We start from the raw sequence: 16,956 nt of genomic DNA, 5'->3' as shown, positions 1-16,956 counted from the left end.
GACAAATAAAGCCTGGGTTGTAAGGGAGGCCCAAACAAAGCCAAAGTCAGAAAATACTAAGGAGTTTCCAGGTGAATTGCCAGCTAGGGAAGATCATTTTAGCAACAAGCTAAACATCTGCGGACGGATATGTCATCCAAAACAAATGTGGATAATAAATATTAAAACAACTGTACGGTTCAGACTTACTCTACTGTAAGGAAGTCCAGCATCAGGGACTGTGGTAGACGAGTGGAACAGATCCTAATGCCAGAACAACCTTGGCCAGTCTTTATGGCTAAACACAGAATTGAGGGGGCAGTAGCAGCAAACACTCGCATTAAGATCATTGTGATTGGGGGAGGTGAAAAAGATTCCAGGAATCCTTCACAAGTGGACGGAGAGTAGCCCTGGCCCCCTGATAAAATCAGAGCCTCAAGCAGTAGGCCAAAACTGCAAGGGGAAAATACATGGTAATGCAGTAGTTGATGATGTGGAAAGAAACAGCAGGCAATCGGACCCCTTCACTTACTTGGCAGAGCCTTACCCCGGACATCCTGCAAAAATAGAAGGAATAAGTGTTCAAAGAGATATAATGAATTGGGTACCTTAAAAAACAGTTAGAGGCCTCTGTCAGTACCTGCCAGACACACCCTGGCTGTTGTTATTGGCATTACATCTGGGATTGGACCATAGCAAGTACTTAATCATAGGAAATGGTCACTTCACAAGATACCATATGGAATCTCACAGCAGGGAATGGAAAACTTAAATCACCTGAAGAATGGTGAATAAAGAATATTACAGTTTTTGTAAGTGGCATGCAACAATAAGAAAGGAAGAGCTAGACAACATGGATGACAATATGATGTCAATCTGAGGAGAATAGAAAGGAAGGAACCAGACAAAGGGCCATGTTGGTGAAATTCCATCATTATTATGCCAAGGAAAGTTTCCTCACTGAACAATGAAAATTTGGAATAATATCTGCAAATGAACCATTTCAAGCTCTATGGGCTTTTGAATACCTTAACATCAAGACCAAACTCCTTCACACTAGGCACAGACCTGAATAATAGTTATCAAGACACTAACTGTTCCACAGTCCAGTTTTTAAGCCAGTCTCCCCAGGAGTTTGCCAGTGCAAAGTTGGTAAAGGTGATGCCTGAGGCTTTGAGGGGCAATGAATTTTGAGAAGGATTTGTAAGTAATGTTAATTCTCATAGTTAAGGCAGAAGCTAAAAAATGAGCAATCAAGTTATAAACTGGAGTTAGATGTTTATGACATGGCGGCTGAGTAATGCGTGTCTTTACATTTAGCATGTTGTTGGTGTTAAATAAGTCCTAACTAGACCTGTGACATTATGGTCAAACATGGTTACTCTTGTATAGCAAACTGGGTGAGAATTAGTTAATTTTACTCGTCATCAGACAGTATTTTGAAAATTAAAGTTTGGTGTTAATTGCAACAGTATTGGGACAGAGGTACTAGATGTTATGATGCTTGTTTTTTTCAGAGTTTGAATAATTTTAAATAGGACACTGTTAGACCGGGCCAGTTGCAGGGTCACCTCCAGATTTTTGCCTTCTGTTGCTGTACCTGTTTTTGTTAGCTTTAGGACTGTCACTTTTTCCTAGCTAACCAGTGGTAAAGTGCTTGTGCTCTCTCTCTAAAACATGACACAATTAGCATATACCTCATTGACACATTTACTAAATGGTTATACATGTATACAGGGCATGTATTTAACAACGAGTGGGCCTGCAGCACTAATTGGACCACCCACTAAAATAGCACTTTTAAAACATCTCAGGCCTGCCTTAAACTGTAGTGCAGTTTTAAATTATTTCAACCCGGCAAAATAAAACTTTTGTCAGGCCTAAGCCTTCCTTTTAATGCTTCTAACTCATACCTAATGTATGCCCTAAAGGCTCACAGGACAGTGTGCTTTGTATTTATAAAGTAGGACATGTGTACATAGGTTTTATATGTCCTGGCAGTGAAAAACTCCTAAAGTTGTTCTTAAGACCTAGCTCTTGAATTGACTAACACTGGGTGATCCAAATACATATAATGAGTGCTAACATTAGATTGAGAGCAGATAGAAATATGCTGTTTACACTCAAATAAACTGTGATTTAAAATTCTCTTTGATGAAAAAAGTTGGATTTTAAGTTACAATTTTGAAAATTTCTCTTTTAGATAGGCAGCATTTTCTTGTCTCGTAAAAGTGTGCCCTCTGCTAGTGTCCTGAGTCACATGAATGTGAATGTCCCTGTTGGGGTTTCTGGATTGCTTCCAGACAGTAACACAAAGGCGGCTTAGGTGTGGACAGGATGGCTGGGGAAGGGCTGCGTCCAACCCCACTTACACTTTAAAAGGCTTGTTCTCCTGCACACACAACGTAATTTGACACAATGCGTGACCCGCCTTTTGTCACTACTAGACAGTTTGGACCTCCCACTCCACATCAGAGCCTCCTCCTCTCCCCTCAAATTTTTCAGGAAGCTGAAGACCTGACTTATCAATTAACCAACCTAGCATATACAGGGCTAGGCACACACAAATCCTCAGAGCAAGATACACTCGATAGTGGTCTTTACAAATACACCTAACATAACAATGGCAAATAACTTGACAGATGTGAGGGGTAGCACAGGGAATCCCCTGCACAACAACTGACAACAGGCATACATACTGTACCTCCAGAGCCACTCAGCAGTACACTCTTGGACCTGTGGAAGATTCAGAAGGATGCCCTGCTGCTAAAAATGACAGCCTGCTGCCCTACTGTCTGAGGAAAGAAGATTGGACCTGCTTCTTGGAACCCAGGGCAACCAGAGTGACTGCAAGAACTAGTTGGCTAGCCTCGTCAGTGAGCTATAGAGACAAAACAAGCTTCAGAGATCATGCCTCATTGCCTAACTCAAGGTTTCATTGGAACAGATGGAGCGGGATGCAGCCCGATGTGGTACGTCGCATTGCAGCAGCTCGCTACTCCTGACCGGCGACTACACCGGAACAAAAAGGTACAAATCCGAGCACACAGCCCTGGTCCTGAACCCAATTTGCACTTCATTACGGTCAGTCTGAACTTGTGACTGTGACTGCAGGTAGCACTTTCTGTTTCAATGTGCTAGTTCAACTTAAAATTCTGAAAGTAAATATCTCTGATTTTAATCATCGGATTCGCAGTTCTGGCATCCGATTGGGATTTTTCTTGTGTAGTGTTTTCACTTCATTACTGATTATGTGCTACATAAATACTATACACATTGCCTTTAAGTTCAGCCTGACTGCTTTTGGGCCGAGCAACCAGAGGGTTAAGCAAAGGTTAAATTAGTGACTTTTGTGGTTCATTCCGACAAGGATTGTGGTATTTGCCCGAGTGGGGCTTCCACTCCCTTCAACCAATAACCCAATTGTTTTACAGACACTAAGTGTTAACTCCCAAACGTGCAGTGACATTTTAGTACATTGTGTTTCTTAACCCTCTGGTGTGTGCAGCAGGAAGATGGCCTTAAAAAGGGCAGATTTATTCAACATCATTCCTCTTATCTGCAGAGTCAAATGACTGATGCCCCGTTTCTTGTGCAGGTATACGATGAGATTATTTTTGTGATTTATAATACATTTTAAGGCTTAATACCCAGCCCAAATCTTCGTTATTTAAAGTAGACATAATGAGTTTAAATTCTGTTTAATGGTGTAGGATTGCATCCTTCTGCTGACCTGCTTTTAGCTCTAATCACTTACGGCCTGCCCGTAACAAACGCATCGTTCAACCAATGGCACCTCTGTTTAGACAACATGAATAAGCACAGCCATTTCATTTGATGTTGACATTTGAAAAGATCAACAGAAAAATACATACAAACGTGCACTTACCTCCAAAGTGAAAGACAGAACCACATCCGATTTTGAAAGCTGAGTTTCATTTTCATCACCAATATCCAGAAATGCAGAATTTTGGGATCGCTTCAATTTTTGCAGCTTAAATTCTGGACCGCCTTTGGAGACTGGAAGACTCTCCAGATTTGCCATTAAGAGATTCACTGATGACTTCAACTCTTCTATGTACATGTTCTCCATCTCTTTTGCAACAAATTTTGGAAATTTTCTTTCCTGAACATCATTGGGGGAAAATTTAATTAAAATCCTTCAAGTGTGCCATTTCATTATTTACATGCACAAAGCTCTAAAATCTGTTTGAAACAACTGTTGGGTCAATGGGAAGACAACGTGTAAGCTTGCATCATTTTGAAAAAGAGAATCAATATATAAGTAGAATAAAACGAGAGTGAGTATTTCTCTAAAGTCCGTAAATCATGTCGTAAGGTGTAGCAAGTCCATTGTTAATGCAGTATTACACCATTTCTAAATAAAAAAAAATGCCACTAAATACGGTGTTGTTCGTTTGCTTTCGGGTCCTTTGACAAAAAAAATCATATTTAAAACCAGCTGCCTTTAAAATTCAAGTATATTATCCAACTGTTAAAGAGCACATCACGGTTCTCCAACAAGATTATATAGTACATACCTTGCCTTTTCCACAAAAACTAAAAAAATATATAATTCTAATAAAGTTTCTAATAAAGGGAGGCAACCTGGTCGGCGGCCAATGAATGCATACTAAAACGTGTGTATAAATATCCCGGTCTCACATGTTTTAAAAAGTATGTAAAGTTCTTTCATCAGTCAAGTAGTTTGCATAAAACAGAAGAAAATCTATATATTCCCAGAATACCGTGGTTTTAGATTGTCTTGAAAAAAATATGGAAAGGGGTTGGAAGATGGTAGAATATTTCGAACAGCGTTGTGCCAATTAATATAGTTGTGCCATCCCAATCAGCATTTTTCCCTTGCAAGGAGGAAGAAAGGTGAATACGTAAACTTTCGTTAACATTCTTGAGTGGTACAGTGAAACTAAAAGTTTCGACTGAGTATTCCAGTTTGTGCTCCGTCCTGCCAAAATGTGTTATTGGGCTACTGAAGTCCATATAGGGTATCCCATTTATTGCATTCTTATTGCCATGCTAATCCCAAGATGTCACCAGTATTAATGTTGGGTGGTTGAGTCGCGATTAGCAAATTACCCCCCTCTGTCTAATGTTTATCCAAAATATCCTTACCAGAACAATTGCAATGTTGGTTGATACCTCTTGTCCTGCAACACTGGAGCACTTACACACAATCAACACCACCACAACAACTCTGACAGTGCCCAAAAAACTACACTGCCTCATGCTCAATGCCTAATTGCTCTGCAAACACGCCACTGAGATCTAGGAGACCATCACCCCCCTCACCCTGTACGTCGTCTTCCTCACTGAGATTTGGCTCAACCCGGCATCTGTACCCGACATCACCACAGCCATGGTGGGACTGCATCAACAAACATGGAGGTGGATTCGCCATCAACCACAAGAAACCATACACTGAACCACTGCCACATACAACACCACCCGATCATGGAACACCTCAACTTTCAACTCAAAACAGACAGCAAAACAACATCAGAGGCACCCTCACCTACAATCCTCCAGGACCATGCCCCAGCTTCTGCGATGCCATCCCAAATTTACTGCACCGCAAGCCATCAATAACGAACAAAAAATCTTCATCGGAAACCTCAACTTTCACCTCGACAACCCCAACATGAACACAGCAAACTTCCTCGAAAGCATGAACAACACCGGCCTCACCCAAATAGTTACCAACCCTACACACAAATTCAGGACACATGCAAGACCCTATCTTCACAGCCAGCAACAGAGTTGTGTACAGCCATCTCATCAAGCTCACCTGGATGGACCACTCTATCATCCTCCTCACCTTCACAGCACCACCACCAAGTGTCTTCAAGGAGTTCTCCAACCCCCCAGAACATCATCACCCCTTCCCAAGCGCTCTGCGACACCCTGGAAGACGTCTTCCTGGCAAGATGTCCACCATCTACAAACACCTTGAACCCCAACTCACCGCCTCCGACATTACCAGCCTCCTCGCTCCCACAGACATGAACTCCAACCATTGCCATCATGTTCTCAGTCCACTCAGGAGCACCCATGGACCCCTTTACCCTTCACATGTTCAACCTCAGAAACAAGACTATTGGCAAAAAACTCACAGCCATCTTCAACACCTCTATCACCTTGGCCACCTTCCCAGAAGAATGTAAACCCACTGAAGTGAAATCCCTCCTCAAAAAACTGTCTGCCGACCCCAAAGAGCTCAAGAACTACTGGCCCATCACCCTGCTTCCCTTTCCCACCAAAGTCCTTGAAAAGGCAATCAACCAACAACTCACAGAGTACCTGGAGAACTATGATCTTCAGGACCCATCCCAATCCGGACTCTACATGAACCACAGCACCAAAACTGCCCTGATCACAGCCACCGATGATATCAGAACCCTCCTAGACCAGGGAGAAGCAGCTGGCCTAATCCTCACTGACCTCTCAGCAGCCTTTGACAACCTGATCAAGAGGCTTCATCACCCTCAAATGGATCGCTTCTTTCCTCACAGGAAGAACATAGAGAATCCATCTTTCACCTTGGAACCCAAGATCATCATCTGTGACATTCCTCAAGATTCTTAAAGCAGCCCTACACTGTTCAATGCCTACATGACCCACCATGTCCAACATTGTCATAACCCACGAACTGAACATCATCTACTACGCAGATGATAACCATCTCATCCTCTATCTAATGACCCATCCACCACTTGGGTCAACTTCCGCTCATGCATGACCAGAATCACCGATTGGATGCAAAACAACTGGCTCAAACTTAACACAGACAAAATAGATGTACCCAACTTCGGGAACAACACCTCCCCTTGGAACAACTCCAGGTGGCCTGCTAAACTGGGATCCTCACCCATTCCTACAGACCACAGCCAGAACCTCAACATTATCCTGGACAGCAAATTCATCATGAAAAACCAGATCAATGCAGTCTCCGGGACCTGCTTCCTCCCTCTTCGCAAGCTGCATCAGATCTTCAAGTGGCTCCCAGTCACCACCAGATGCAAAGTCACTCAAGCCCTCATCGCCAGCTGCTTGGACTATGGCAAAGCACTCTATGTATGAATCAAACTCACATCCTGAGAAAACTGCAGACCATAAAGAACTCAGTGGCCAGACATTCCACATCCTCCCCAGAAGGACACACATCACATCACACCTAAAGAAACTTCATTCGCTCCTAAAATTAAGCACTAGCACTGCATAAGCTTCCACCAACCCTCTAGACACCTGCACTCCACCTCCCTCTACCTCACTCACACTCCCTCCATCTGCTGAAGTAAAAGTGAATGATGCTCCTTTTTCTACCTCACCACAAAGTCCTGGAACAGCCTCCACCTCCGGAAATCACCCTCTCTTCAGGAATTCAGAAGTGGACTCAAGACCTGATTGTCTAACTGAGACCAGCTAAGAAGCTTGGCTCTCAGAACCTGGATACCTTCTTGGATGAATAGCAGCACTTTACAAATCCTGTCTGATTGAGTAATTGAGTGACCTGGAATGGTATGAACTCTTAGAGACAAGAGGTTGAGGAGGTGTGGGTTGGGTGGGTTTGGGGTAGGGGGACAGTAATATTAATGACCAAAGAGGGGCAATTGGGACCTCCTTTATGTGTATTCAATTAGTCATTTCGTCACTTCCTCATTGTTCCAAATAAATACTGAGCAAATGAGGCAATGCCAATGCTTATTAAGAGGGGTAGATGAAGGTGATGTACTTGCAGATAGCACTGTTGTTTCGGCACACCCGGAGCTGGCTATGCATTGCCTACCAAGAGGTTCTGAATGGTATTGCAGCTGCATAAAACTTACCATCAATATCCACAAAATATAATGTGAGATGCTGAACTCAAAAATGAATCAAAAAACAACATTTCAAATCAGTGGAGTTTCCCTGGAACATGGCCATAATTTCTATTACCTGGGAATATGATTTAATGATAAACTGTCTTGGACATATCAAAATGGGAAAAAGGAGCCCATCCTGAGCCAAAACTCAAGAGCCATCTATCAGCCAGATTCATGAAGCTACCATTTTGCGATTAGCAAATAGCGAAAAATAGCGATTCGCTTTTTGAGAGTCGCAGAATGGCATTCATGATAAAATGCGAGGAAAAATAGTGAATCGCAATCGATCGCAATTGGCGATTGCGATCTGGCCGCAATCGCTAAATAATCGCAGTTTCGGCATTTTCCCATGCCGAAATTGCGATATCGCTAATAGCGATATCGCAAATTGCGATCTCGCTAACTGCGAGATCGCAAAAACGGGAAGTCGAATTTCGAGCCCACTGATGACATCACAACCAGGAAGTAGGCTCACCACACCCACAAACAGAACACAGAGCCAGGGAGTGGCAGCAGGAAAGGGAGGAGCTCCAAAAGCAAGACCCTGCAGCACCCCAGCCTGAAGGAAAGTTTTAAAAGATGTCCCAGGAAGCAGCAGGGAGCAGTGGGCAGGAGAGGAAGAGGAAAATGAAATTTTCTGAAGCTGAATTGGAGCACGTAATTGAAGGGGGTGTGCAAGGACTATGGCAAGCTGTTTGGGAAAGACTCTCGGAGGGTGCCAGAGCCCGAGAAGCGCAGGATCTGGCAGCGCATCCGCGCCAAGGTCAATTCTGTCGGTGTCACCCAGCGCTCCATTGATGACATCAAAAAGCGCTGGTACGACCTGAGAGGACGTTCCAAGGAGCGGATTGCTGTGAGGCTTGGGGATCAACTGGGCACCGGTGGAGGGGAACCTTTAGCCACACCTAACACCCCATTGGAGGACCTGATCGAGGACACCATAGCGCCAGCAGCCTGCGTGGGGGTCCTTCAAGCTGGACTCCTCTCAACCCAGCCAACCACAAACTGAAGGTAAGTGCCATGCGACTGCGACCCAGTCCCCTAACAATGCCTTTAAGTCCTGAACTAGCAACATGACATCCCCAAAAATGCAGACCAAGCTCACCAAAAAAGCCCAATTGCATTGTGGTAGTTGTAGTGTAATCATGAGCCCGCAGTCAAACAAAAACCCAGTCAGGGAAAGCAAGGCTGCGTGCATGTATCAACATTGTCTGCGCAAGACACATCACATTAATCATGCACCCTTTCACATTACAGGTGCAGGTGATCAAGCCAGCATGGACAGCGATGCGCTACACATTGCTGAGAGCCAGGAGGACACTGAGGGTGAGGGACAGTCCTCCCAACAACCCGGCACATCACAGCAACCAGCAGTGCAGCCAGCACCACCACCCTGTGCCAACAGGGCCACCCCTGCAGCCACTGCAGTGCAGCCACCACCACCAACACAACCACCACCCCGTGCCGCCACAGCAGTGGTACAGGCTCCACCACCAGCGCCTCGGAGGCAGACGAGGCACACACCTGGTGCCAGGTCACAGACCAGCGCACTGAGGCGCCAGCAGCGCCAGGGCCCAGCCGGCACCGCCGGGGCACTAGAAACACCCGACCCAGGCCTGGTCATCAAACGCCGCATGCTGGCAGTGCATCGCACGCAGGCACGCCACATGGCAGCAATGCTTGCACAGATGCAGGCAAACGGACAACATATTGCCCAGATGACAGCAGCTCTGAGACAAAACAACCAGCTGCTTGTATCCCAGCAGGACATGACCCGTCGACGCCACCGCCAACTACTGGCCCGCCTATCGGCCTACACTAGGTCAAATCATGTTGTTGGCCACGCCACATCTCAGCTGGCACGACGGTCACTTGCCATGCAGGCCCAAATGGTGCAGTGTTGCCAGGATGTGGCCAGGTCACTCGACCTACTCACTGCAGCTGTGCTTGGCAGACAGGCCACTGGCCAGGAAGAAGCAGAGGGGGGTGACGACGCAAGTGAGGCTGCGTCGACCAACAGCAGTGCCTCCTTACCACCGTTGCCTGCACCTCGCCGCAGCAGAAGGCCAACATCAGGAAGTAGGGCCAACACTCTCCCTCAGGATGTGGAGAGATGACTTGGGGAGTCTCGTCGTCAACATCGGTGAGGACTGTAAAACTATGAGGGAGGCCATGCAGTCGACCCCTGCAAACCCCCTACCCCAGCATGGGGAGGTATGGAGCAATACTCTCCCCATCAGACAATTTAATACTTGAAGGCCAATTTATTGTGATGTAACATTAAAGAAGAATGGTCAAACTTCATACACACTCATGTCATTATTACATTTGTTATGCATGGGTGCAGTGTTGTGATAGTGGAATGTGTGCACTAGAAACAGTTCGTAGTGATGTGGTTGCGGCGCCTGTGTCCTTCCGCAGGATCTTGTCCGCGGGCATGACGTACATGTGGAGGTGGCCGGTTGTCACCTTCAGACTCACTGCCTGATATCTCCACTGGTATCCTGCGCTTGGTGGCAATGTTGTGGAGTATTGCACACACGGCCACGATGCGGCAGCAGACCTCAGGTGTGTATTTGATGGCCCCACCAGTCTTGTGCAGTATGCGGAAACGGCTCTTCAATAGGCCAAATGTCCTCTCTATCTAATTTCGTGTCCGTATGTGTGCAGCATTGTAACACCGTTGCTGCGGTGTGTCTGGGTTGAGGTATGGGGTGAGGAGGTACTCACGTAGACAGTAGGCGCTGTCACCTGCGTGAAATGAGCACAGGGTGAGTGCCTATTCTGTGCAGATACATGATGAAAGTATAGTATATCGGGACATGTGTACTTACCCAGTAGGTGTCCTTCGCCAAAGTCTCCCCTTGCCAGTCGTGTGTGAATGCCGCTGTGCCGGAAGGTGTGCTGCCCGGATATTGTGCCACTATGTCCGTGATGATATTCTTGGCGTTGCACACCATCTGGATATTGAGGGAGTGGTAGGATTTGCGGTTGCGGTACATGTACTCCGTTTGTGCTGGTGGGCAGATGTGGATATGGGTACAGTCAATGCATCCAATTACATGCGGAAAATGTGCAATGTTGTAGAATTTCAGCTTGGTGTCATTTAAGTCCTGCTGGGTGGTTGGGAATGAAATGTAGTGGTGTAGCCTGGTCAGCATTGCATCCAGAAAACTACTGAGGCAGCGGGACATGGTGGGCTGGGTTATGCCCCCAGCGACAGCAACTATCCCCTGGAAGCTTCCGGAAGCCAGTAGGTGCAGGCAGCACAATACCTGTACATGGGTGGGGACGGCATTGGTTCTCCTTGTTGGATGCTGCAGCAGGGGGTCTAGGTCCTGGATCAGCTTGATAATCATTGGGCCACTTAGCCGGTACTTGGCATAGATTTGCTCCCTGGTTTGGCCCAGAAGGGTGACACGCTGCCGGAATATCCGCTCCTGGATCCTACGCCTGTTCTGTGCTGCTCGCTGCAGCCTACGCTGCCTCACCACCATGTAGAGTCCTGGCATTGTGAGAGTCCACAGTCTGCAGCTGCATGTCCTTAAGTGTGTTTGGTCAGGACCGCACCTGTATGCAATTAACTTTGAAAAAAAAAAATTTTTTTTCTTTGCTGGTTACCACCTGGTTTGATTTCTCCTTATTTTGCGCGTCGCTATTAGCGATTTTCGTGTATTTCGCTAACTGCGATTTTTCTTGAATGCCAATAGCGAATATTTAGCGACTTCGCAACTGTTTTCGCAGAATCATTGTTTTCTCGCTATTTCAGAATCGCAAATTGGCAGGTTTCAGGATTCTGCGATTTTATTAGCGATTTCGCAATTATTATTTTGCGATTGCGCTATTTTGCGATTTTCTCTTTCATGAATGGCTTTCACTCAATTTGCGCTCGATTTTGCGAATTCGCAACAATTGCGATCGCAAACTTGCTTCATGAATCTATCTGTAAATTTCATGAATAATTTTGGAGGACAACTGATAGAAACAGTAAGTTCTGGCTGCTATCACACATTGTGCTGATCTGAAGGTATAAAAATTTAACAGAGATGCAAAGGATTAGAAATTTCTTCCTGGGGTGCATGTGGCCTGGGGTCACTCCAGCTCTAAGGTCTGAACTGATCCTACACAGCTCTGAATCACTGATCCATCCAAAAACTGCTCTTCATTGGGCTCGACTATGGGCAAATTCTTTACTGAAAATATATTTAAAAACATTCCTCAATGTCTGGGTGAACAAAAACATGCCATGGTTATATCATATTTTCAAAATGTTAAAAGAAAAAGATGCTCAGATTTTTGGGACGGTCCAATATCAATGATTAAATCTAGTCTTGCAGTTATCAAGTAATGTTATTGGGCATCCGCCTTGATAAAACTCCACAAAACTGGTGAGAGCTTGCTATCATGCTACTGAAGAATCAATACTTTGAGATCTTATGAAAAAACATAAAAAAACATTGACCACATACATCAGAAATAAAGAGAAGTTTTGATATAATATTCAGATTGGGATTTGTACCAGTTTTAGCCAATACAAAAAAGTGGTATAAGAAAATAAGTTACTTACCTGTAACTGTAGTTCTCCAGTATAGGAATCTTTCATAGATTCACATGCATGAATCATTCCCCGTCTTTGAGATAGGATTTCCACTGTACAATAAAATAGCCATGCAATGTTAAACACAGACTAGAGGCCATGGGCCCTTTAGTTTTGTTACATATCATAGTCTTTTTAGGTCGAGGCTACCGTCCCACTGCGAAGCAGTGGAGGGGGGGGGCGGAGCCGAAGATTTAATGACTTCAACAGTGTGGGGCTTTAACCCGCTTCTCTCTTCCATTGGCTAGCTTCGTAAATGGAGGCTAGCCATTGGAAGAGATGTGTGTCAATTACTCTTTTCCCTGGCTTGATGCGATCCGTGGGCGTTTGTCTCTTTTTTTAAGCCCAGCCCCTTTTCTAGTGATGGGCGTTACACCGTCCCTCTCGCCGAGGTCCCAGTCTATTTCTCCTGTAATGTACCCTTTGCTACCTCTTGTATTTTGTTTGCTCACAATTGTCACTTTTGCCTAATGTAACTTAACGTCTGATTTTGTAACGTGTTCCTATTGTGAAGCGCTCTGACGCACTGCCTGCAGTGACCTGAATGGGCCGCTGCGCTGCCCACGGTGACCCGGAAGTGCTTCTCTCCATGACCCGGAACCAGACCTCTTGCCAAGTATACTCGATAACAGGACAGCACGGTAGCTGGCTGGGGGTGCGAGGACCTCCCATGGTGTCTACAAGGTACCTGCGCTCTCTGGTCACTGTTGGGGCGGTATACCTAGGTAGGGGCAGGGATAGGAGGGGGCGGAGAGGGAGCTACGCCTCTGCTCAAACTGTACGCTAAAGCCACGGTGGGGTCCAGAGTGCATGCGTGCAGTATCTGCAGTGCAACGCATGATCGCGGGAGGAGGGGCTCTGCAGTGGGCTGCACTCCGCCTGCAGCCCTTCTGATCGAGGGATGCTGTGAACTTAGGATTCTCGGGTTCGCATACACGTGATTTAGGGTCCAGACTTCGAGTGGGTGGGTGGTGCTGCTGGCTTTGCTCTATCAATGTTAGCCGTTCTTTAACCCATGGTTCCTGTGCGTGAGACGTGAACGCCCCTACCCAGAGAACTCGTATTTGTGTTTATCTGTACTCAGCCCCTTTAATCCATGCAGTTTGTAAGTCTCGAAGGGCAGGGGTGTTTTCCTTGTGATGCGGCTGCATCGGGATGTGTATTCTTCTCTATCTTCGCCCCCATGGGTGGTAGTCTGTGCTCGGTGGCAGGCTGAGGTCATGTTTGAATGCTGTTAGAGGAGTACTTGGACATGGGCGGCTCTCTATCATCAACGGGAAAGGGTATGTAACTGTTACCACGCATCTTTTACCACGCATACCATTACCACGCATACCTTTACAACGCATTACACTACAACGCAGATACTATTACAACGCATACCATTACAACGTAAGTATAAGTATAGGTAAGTTTATCTTTTTTTAAAAACATTAATTAGGGGTATTGGGTTATGGGGTACAGGGTTATTTTTAGGTTTCAGGGTTGGGATTGGGTTTTGGGGTACAGGGGTATTTTTAGGTTTCAGGGTTGGGATTGGGTTTTGGGGTACAGGGGTATTTTTAGGTTTCAGGGCTGGGTTTGGGTTTTGGGGTACAGGGGCATTTTTAGGTTTCAGGGCTGGGTTTGGGGTACAGGGGTATTTTTAGGTTTTAGGGCTGGGCGTGGTAATGGTATGCGTGCTAAAAGTATGCGTGCTAACATCATATATCCACGGGAAAGGGTTGTGTACATGCCAGATACCCGCACTGTGTGTTATGTACAAATCTTTTTCATCAGTGTGCTTTACGTTCTTATGCGGTCTATTTGCATCCGAGCTGTAAAAACGACCAGTCCGACAAAAATTGTTCTTGTTATTTGCTAGAATTCAAAGCATCCTAATAAGAATTCGAAGCATCCTAATAGGGCTTAACCGAAGAACGGATGTTCCCTCGCGTGCATTAATTTCGGCTGCAGAGAGTAGGGTGTGCACTCGGCTTGCTTCACTGAATGCTCACGGAGGTTGTGTGCTAATGCACACGATGACAAACCAAAGCATGCATTTTCATGATCCAAGATGCTGATATTGGTCCCTGCGACAGTGTCACATTGGCTGGACCCCACACGTGCTAGAGTTCCTGCTTTACCTGGTGGGTAGAGACTAGTTAGTAATGAGACGCACAGAAAACGCTGTGTGCAAGGTACTGAATTCATTCATGATCTTCTCTGTCATAATAAACCGGTGACTGCGTGCCCCGAGTATTTAAAGTAAACAGTCTCCTTGTAGTTGTGATCCACCAGAGTGGAGCCTGCACACGTAGTAGTTTGTTGTTGGTACACAGATCACACTATATTTGTTGTCTTGCACCCCTGTCTGCCTGTTCGCCTTTGCAAAAGTTAGAGCTATTGGCATTGTAAATGACAAAATTTTTATTTATGTGTTGGTTTTGAAAAAAGATAAATAAATGGCATGGTCATTTACAATGCCAATAGCTCTAACTTTTGCAAAGGCGAGACCGTTGCATTGTAAATACTTGTTTCTAAAGAGACCAAAGTTAGGCTTCAACCAATCAGGTTCCCTTGCCTTTAGAACACCCCTGTGAGAAGCCTTGTTCCCTCTGATTTTCAAAGCACGAGTGTACGAGATACACCCAGGAAAGAGAGAGAATGGTGAGCTTCTTCTGGGAAGATTAGGTCGCATGTGAATCTATGAAAGATTCCAATATTGTTACAGATAAGTAACTTATTTTCTTACCCCAGTATTGGAACTTTCATAGATTCAGATGCTTGAATAAGATTACATAGCAGTTATGAAGCAGATGTTTAATATAAATGTCAAGAATGCGCCTGCAGATATAAATAACACATATATATATATATATATATATTCAATGAAAAAACCATTGGTTTTAGGCCATATATAGTTAGGGATTTGCATTTACAAAACCTTATTTTACTCGCATAAAACCATTGAAATTCCATATATAGTTAGATGCGCTAACTATATATCGCGCACCCGCAATCCACTGCTGATGATGTCACATATTACATCATTCATGACATGGTCAGTGACATCACTGATGACATCACTGATGACAACTCAAATTACATCACTGATGACAACATCCAGTGACTGGAAGTTTCTGTAAAGTTAAAATATGTCTTACATATTGAAGAATGAGTGGATGTATAAATGTCTGGATGAAGGATTTAGTAGGTGCATGACTGACTGTATGAGGGAGTGATTAAATGTGTCTCACTGAGTGCATGGGTTAGTGATTAAACTGTATTAATTTGTGTATCATTATATCTGTTGTTCTGTAAACTGCTGCATGTGTTGATCAGTAGCTATATAAATAACTATATGGGTTATTGATTGGTTGCTCAAGTATTTGTATGGGAGACTGAGTATGTGTGTGGGTGGCTGGGAGGTGTGTGACTCTGTGCATAGATGTGTAAGCAGTTGATTCACTTGGTGTATGAGTTCAAGAGTGCATGTGGAAACAGCTATATGGGCGGTTGACTGTGTGCATGAGTGTATTGGTGAGTGAATGGATATCTCAGTGCTACATGTCAAAGTAAGTACATATGTAAAACACAGTACATGTGAGAGTTAACATATATAAATAACTGTGCATAACAGCCAGTGAATGTGTGAGTGGCTGTATGGATCATTGTGAACATGTATCAAGGATTGTATAAGAGAGTAAATATGTATTAGAATATGTTTCAATAAGTAAGGTGTGTATAACTGTATAGTTGAGGAATTGGAGGTGTGTTTGATTCTTTGCATGACTGTCTAGGTGTATGAGTAACTCCATGGATGAGTGACAGTCTGTGAGTGTCTGTTTTCACTGAGTGTATCTAAGGATATATCAGAGTCTGTAGAGGTTCATCGTATTAACACATGAATGACGTCATCTGTGATGTTGTCAGTGATGTCATTTGAGTTGTCATCAGTGATGTCATCAGTGATGTCATTTGAGATGTCATCAGTGATGTCATTTGAGTTGTCATCAGTGATGTCATCAGTGATGTCACTGACCATGTCATGAATGATGTAATATGTGACATCATCAGCAGTGGATTGCGGGTGCGCGATATATAGTTAGCGCATCTAACTATATATGGAATTTCAATGGTTTTATGCGAGTAAAATAAGGTTTTGTAAATGCAAATCCCTAACTATATATGGCCTAAAACCAATGGTTTTTTCATTGAATTTTCAAGGTTTTGTAAATGCAAATTCCTAACTATATATCGACTATAACCTATGGTTTTTTCAGTGAATTTCAATGGTTTTTTAATAGCAAATATGAAAAGCTTTAAAATGTCAAGTACGTGATAGATAAAAACATTTTCGTATTTATGCACGCTGATGTGCTTTGAACGCTGCACCCCCCCTCCCCTCTTTTCTCTTAGTAGTACTCTCTCTTTGCAGATAGTGAACGGTAGTTAACGCAGACCTTTACCCCTGTTGTAATCCGTCGTACCTGCTTGTCTCTCCATTTGATTGATTGT

The 16,956-nt window shown here is 44.5% G+C and overlaps 1 protein-coding gene across 2 annotated transcripts in view; it reads right to left on the bottom strand.

The window, feature by feature from the left end:
* CADPS2 (calcium dependent secretion activator 2) overlaps positions 1–16,956 on the bottom strand; it is a 2,357,592-nt gene that overhangs the window by 1,719,816 nt on the left and 620,820 nt on the right. For both annotated transcript variants that reach the window (XM_086966845.1, XM_086966848.1), the window contains exon 5: positions 3,869–4,105. In XM_086966845.1, coding sequence (XP_086822971.1) covers positions 3,869–4,105 — 237 coding nt within the window. The remainder of the gene's footprint in view (positions 1–3,868; positions 4,106–16,956) is intronic.

This window comes from Lissotriton vulgaris, chromosome 1_1, assembly GCF_964263255.1.
Source record: "Lissotriton vulgaris chromosome 1_1, aLisVul1.2, whole genome shotgun sequence".
Taxonomy (NCBI): Eukaryota; Metazoa; Chordata; class Amphibia; order Caudata; family Salamandridae; genus Lissotriton; species Lissotriton vulgaris.
Note: the sequence above shows the minus strand (reverse complement) of the source record. Positions and strands in the feature narration are given on the sequence as shown.